This window comes from Juglans regia, unplaced genomic scaffold (genome assembly GCF_001411555.2).
Source record: "Juglans regia cultivar Chandler unplaced genomic scaffold, Walnut 2.0 Scaffold_212, whole genome shotgun sequence".
NCBI classification, from domain to species: Eukaryota; Viridiplantae; Streptophyta; class Magnoliopsida; order Fagales; family Juglandaceae; genus Juglans; species Juglans regia.
Genome location: NW_023352197.1, coordinates 24,352 through 30,196, shown reverse-complemented (window position 1 = coordinate 30,196; position 5,845 = coordinate 24,352). Strand labels below are relative to the sequence as shown.

The 5,845-nt window shown below is 35.4% G+C and overlaps 1 protein-coding gene across 2 annotated transcripts in view; it reads left to right on the top strand.

Moving 5' to 3' along the window:
• Positions 1–3,191: 3,191 nt before the first annotated feature.
• LOC109020096 (probable leucine-rich repeat receptor-like serine/threonine-protein kinase At3g14840) overlaps positions 3,192–5,845 on the top strand; it is a 17,639-nt gene continuing 14,985 nt past the window's right edge. For both annotated transcript variants that reach the window (XM_035686949.1, XM_035686948.1), the window contains exon 1: positions 3,192–3,358. In XM_035686949.1, coding sequence (XP_035542842.1) covers positions 3,232–3,358 — 127 coding nt within the window. In that variant the 5' untranslated portion in view covers positions 3,192–3,231. The remainder of the gene's footprint in view (positions 3,359–5,845) is intronic.

Here is a 5,845-nt window from a genome sequence, read left to right as displayed (position 1 = left end):
CTTGAATGAAATGGATGGGTGAAGAGAGAGAAAATGGGATGAATAATAAAAGACAACTACAAACGAAAATGACGGGGTCGTTTTAGATTATAACAAAATATAAGGCATGATAGGGATTTCATCGATCATTGTTTTATAACTTTTCATTCAATTCCCTTCCCGAACTTCTTCATTAAAAAAAAGTGAGATTGTATCGGAACGAGAGAGAATGGATATTCCCATCTACCCATTCCATTTTCTCTTATATAAACTTTGGAGCAAGCGAATACTTAAAACTACAAAACAAGATAATGAATTAGTGAATATACCAAATAACTCTCATTTTTCAAATCATTACATTCTCTCCTCCCAAACAAGCTCTCTCGGGAATCTCAATGGCCCTCGACGTACTCGCTTCAATGAGATTTATATGAATTATATATGATGATTAATGGGTTTTGAAGACCCAGGAATTATGTTATTAACAGTAGGGTAAATGACGTGTTTCACACTACTAACTATATGGATGACTTGTGATAATAAAGAGACGACATTGATTATCCTAGAGAGACTCTGATATTTAATTCAGTAACACAATATGAGAATGTGTATGTCTAATCATCATCTCGTGTGCATATCCTTCATAATCACATAACCGTAGAGGATATATCCGGTTTTGTAGGAATTATCTTTTTTAAGATGATCACATCCAACTATGAATCAGCCCTCTAACTTTTTGAGAGTTATTTGCCACGTGGTCATGATTACGAGCTTTTCATTCCCGTCCTTCTCAATCCTAAGCAAAGGCTTTGGCCGGTTTCCTAGTCGTGGACTTGGTCACTCAAGGGGATTCAAATATCCCCACCAAGTAGGATATCAGACTACCCAGCTGAGCAAATTGCATCTTTCACTTATTTGTTAAGAGAGAGGATTGAAATTGAAGTCTACGCTCTCCTATTCGACCATGCTCTTAATTGGTGCGCTTTTGCTAGAGTACTCGACACGATGGCATGAAATATAAATGAATTTTTACAAAATGAAACCGGTCTTCAAGTACCATTGTAAGATTAGAAAAAAAGAAAAAAAGTACCATTGTAAAGTCAAGGTCTTCCATTGGTATTTAGTAAGGAAGATTCCTGCCTCTTGGCCAGTGTCCCAACGGTAGCATCTTTATGACCATAATTTTTCCAAGAGCTGTCGGCAATAAATATTGTCCAATGCAATTATGACTATTACCAAATACCAATTGATTAATTCGGAAAAGAAAAAGGTCATAGAGTACGTAGTATCGCGTATTATTTTTAATAAAAATAAATAAATATAAAATTTATATAAAAAAATAACTTTTTAATAAAGAACGTTAGTTTTTTTTTTTAAAAATATATTACGTGACGCTTAAACATCACGTGATTATATTTAATATTATTCTTTTTTATTTGTTTGGTTATCTTTTGGTCATTTATGATGTATTTCTTGATCATCTCTAAATATATCACCTAAATTTTTTATTATATTTTATTTATTATTAGTAACAAATTTATTTAAATATCCTTTTTGATTCAATCAATTTTTATATTATTCTCTTTTGTTTTTGTAAGTATCTCATATCCAGATCATGCATACTTTTTAGTAGGGGTGTAAACCGGTCGGTCCGGATCGGAAAAACCAACTGGACCGACCGGTTTGGTCCGAACCGGACCGGACCGACCAAATGCATGGTCGGTTTCAGTCCAATAAATAGTAGAATTTCGGTCTTCGGTCCGGTCCCGGGGTGGAGATTTCTCGGACCGCACCGACCGAATAAAAAAAATAAAATATTATATATATTATTTATATAATAATTGTACAATTAATAATATAAAATTTTAAATATGTTATTAATAGTTATTAATATTTTATAAATTAACAATATTTTATATATATTTTCATCTAACCTATCACTATTAACAATATAAAATTTTAAATATGTTATTAACATATTCTATGAATTAACTAATATATAATATCAATTAGTTAATTATATAATAATTATATAAATTAATAATGTAATTTATTATCATTAACCATATAAAATATTTTTTTATTGAGTTTGTTACATAATTCACATTAATAAGTCACTTAATTTAATTTAGTATTTTAAATAAATTTTTTTTATTAATTGATTTAAAAAAAAAAAGGCCCTACCGAATCGACCGACCGGACCGGTCGGTCCGGTCCCTATGGGGTGTTCGGTCCAGTCCGGTGATGGACCGAAAATATTCGGTCCATCACCGGACCGGACCGAACCGGACCGGACCGACCGGTTTATACCCCTACTTTTTAGTAGAAAATAACAGTATTTATATCTATTATCTAAAATCTTGCTATGCCTATTAATATTTTAGAATAAAATAAATATTAACATAGAACAATAGAACCTGACTTATCTAATTATGACCTTCACAGCTTGTGTATAAAACTGTTAACCTGTACAGTAAAATAAAGTGTCTTAATATTAATTTTCAAAATCAAAAAATAAATTATAAATAAGAGGAATTGAAAGAAATAGAGAAATAAAGTTAGAAAAAAAAAAAAAGAGTCAAGAATGAATACATAGCCCAGCTGGCAGTAAGTTGAAGAAAGAGACAGAAAAAGAAAAAAGAAAAACCGGGTATGGATTTTCTAGAGAAGGAAGGAAATTAAAATGTTTAAAATCATTGCATAAATCACGGTGTGAAAAAGACCAAGTACTGTATGAAAAACAAAGTCAAGGAAGAATACATATATGGCCCATTGGTCATGTGAAAGTTGGTACTGTAGGGGTGGGCACGTTCGCCCCGCCGTGCAGGACAAGATACTGGCGGTAACGAAAATTATGAATTTTCTAAAAAATAAACAAAAATTGTTTAAAATCATTGCATAAATCACGGTGTAAAAAAAAGACAAGTATGGAATCGGAAGCCCGAAAACTTTTTTATTTTTGTTTTTCTTATCATTATCTTCATGTTTTGATGATCTAACGACTTCACACAAATCATGACGTGGGAATCGAGTTATGTATCCATAAGTATGGAGGCTAGCTATGGTAGGATGGAATTAGAGCATGTATGTCTCTATATATTTGAAATTTAATATTACTTTTGGGAGGGGCCAACCTCATAATTAATAGAACAAATCCAGAAGACATATATATATTCAGTCAGTCTAAGGTGATGGTACGTTTGGACGCAGACCTGAATATAGCCGGCCTGGAGGCATAAGGTAGAGGCAAAAATGGTTATACAAGCTCACAGACCAAAGATCAGCTTCAATCTTAAACCTCTCATGGTATTGCTTCTTTGCATGGGAGTAACAGTAACCATGAATGTCGAGGCACAAAGACGTCTTCCTGATGATGAAGGTAAACAATTCATGGATAATAATACTATATATATAACTGATTATTTTGTTTTGAAAATTATCGATTAATTTCTGAGTTGTTTGATGAAGTTATTAACAGCTTAATTTAGGGCTTAATTTCTCTCTCTCTCTCTCTCTCTCTCTATATATATATATATATGCATGGGAGATCAGAAGGGTCACCCCTAGCTATATTTTGAGACCGGCCTTCCATTTATCAGTAGGGCTAACTCAAGTTTTTCGACCTATATATCCGATAATCAGTTTGGCAGAACTACTGTGTTCGGCTAAAATCCCTAAAACTCAAGTTTTTAACATCTTTCTCTGAGATAGATTTTATTACAATTCATTCCCATGCCCCCCAAACAACAACAGAAATAGAAAAGAGAATAATTTTATAAGTTTGCGTTCCAAATTAGATTTTTCTAGTTCCGCTTCCGCCTTTGTCGTTAATCAATATATATATATATATATATATATATATATGAAAAATGTTACTTTGCTCGTTCTGTTTATCTCCTCATTTTGACCCCTCATATATTTTAATTTTTTTTTTTTTACATAGTAGTTAAGGAAGTGATTATTAATGTATTGATATTTTCTTTATATTTTTTTAAAATGTTTTAAAATGTTAAAAAAATAGAGTAATTCTACATATAACCGTGAAGTGCGTAAACGTCGTGTAACCGCTTTGAAAAAGAATGGGGTCTACTATTAAAAAATTAATTTTTTTAATGTGGGTCTCATGTTTTATTCACTTTTTTCAAAGCGATTACGCGACGGTTGCACAATTTACGGTTGTAAATATATTTTCTCATATATATAATATAAAAAATTCTATATACAACAATATTGTTGCATCTCCGCTACGGCATCGGCGTCCACGTGTCAAAACGAAAACAACGCCATTTTTTTATGTAAACCGAATCCTCTTCGTTTCCCCTTTCCCTTTTTGGTTTTTTCTTTACTTCGATTTCTTCTCCACCTTTCCTTCTCCGAATCCCCCTTTCCCCCCAGATTAACAACGTATAAAGCGGCTCTTCTTGCAAGGAACAATCACCTAGACCATTAAATTGAATCTCTGAGCACTGACTGAAAGCTTTGGCTAGGATGCATTCATAGTACTACCAAGAGATGTAGTTGAGCCTAGACGCATACCAGCAGTTGGAAATGCAAACGACCAATCATCTGCGGCAGCAAGTGCAGAACTGCTCTGTTCAATTCTTTTTAAGTTGGTGTTTAATGCCTGTTCAACACGGCCTAAAGAGTCTCAAAAGGACAGGAGATAGCAGATTGATCTGGCTCAATGTTTGCCTCTTTTTGGTTTCTTCTGCTATACTTTCCGCGTCCTCCAAGGCTACCAACGATTCATCCACTCTTCTCTCAACCAACAGGACTTCAAGCGTGTCCAAAAATTCTAGTAACCAATTTTCTATCTTGGAAAGTTCCTTATTCTCGTACAATACTTCCTCTGGGGGGAAAGGGAGAAGGGCAAAGGAACCGAAAGGGCCAGAGGTCAAGGGGATTCAGAGAAGGAAAGATGGGGAAGAAATTGAAGGAAAGAAAAAACTATAGAGGGAAAGGGGGGAAACGAAGGAGGGATTCGGTTTACATCAAGAAACGATGCCGTTTTTGTTTTGCCACGTGGACGCCGATGCCGCGGCGAGAACGTAATGCGATTGTGTATAGAATTTTTGATATAATATATATTAAGAGAAGTGCTAGAGAGCATTTATTGTAGTGGTGCACACAATGCACACACTACGTGGATGCCTCTCATCCACTTGTTTTTTTTTTCTTCCTTCAAACGTAGCAGCTTCTCTCTCTCATCTCTCTTACCAGTGTCTCTCTCCCGTCTCTCTCTCATCCACTCTCTCTCACCATCTCCGCTCTCTCTCTCATCTTGATCTCTCTCTCATCTCCTCTCTCTCTCTCTCTCTCCTTTCTGCTCTCTCTTTCTCGTATCGCTCTCTCTCATCTCCGCTCTCTCTCTCTCTCTCATCTCTGCTCTCTCTCTCTCTCTCGTCTCGCTCTCTCTCTCTCTCATCTCTGCTCTCTCTCTCTCTCGTCTCGCTCTCTCTCATCTTCGTTCTCTCTCTCTCTCTCTCTCTCTCTCTCTCATCTCTGCTCTCTCTCTCTGGTCTGGCTCTCTCTCATCTCACTCTCTTTTCTCTCATCTGCAACCTCTCTCTCTCTCTCTCATATCTAAATCTCTCTCACTCATCTACACTCTCTCTCTCATCACAAATCTCTCTCTCATCTTCCCTCTCTCTCTTGTAGTGTAAACTGTACGTGGCAAGTGTGACCTTGTGCCCAGGCGCCAGGCATATGGCCAAAATGATGACGGAACAGATTGTGTGGTGGACAGGTCAAGGCTTTGCTATTTGAACTTCAACGGTACGGCACAAGTGCACATTATGACTGGCCTACAAATTTATTTTATTCCTACTTTTTGTCGGTGGATGTGAAAATAGCCGTGTCCATTAAT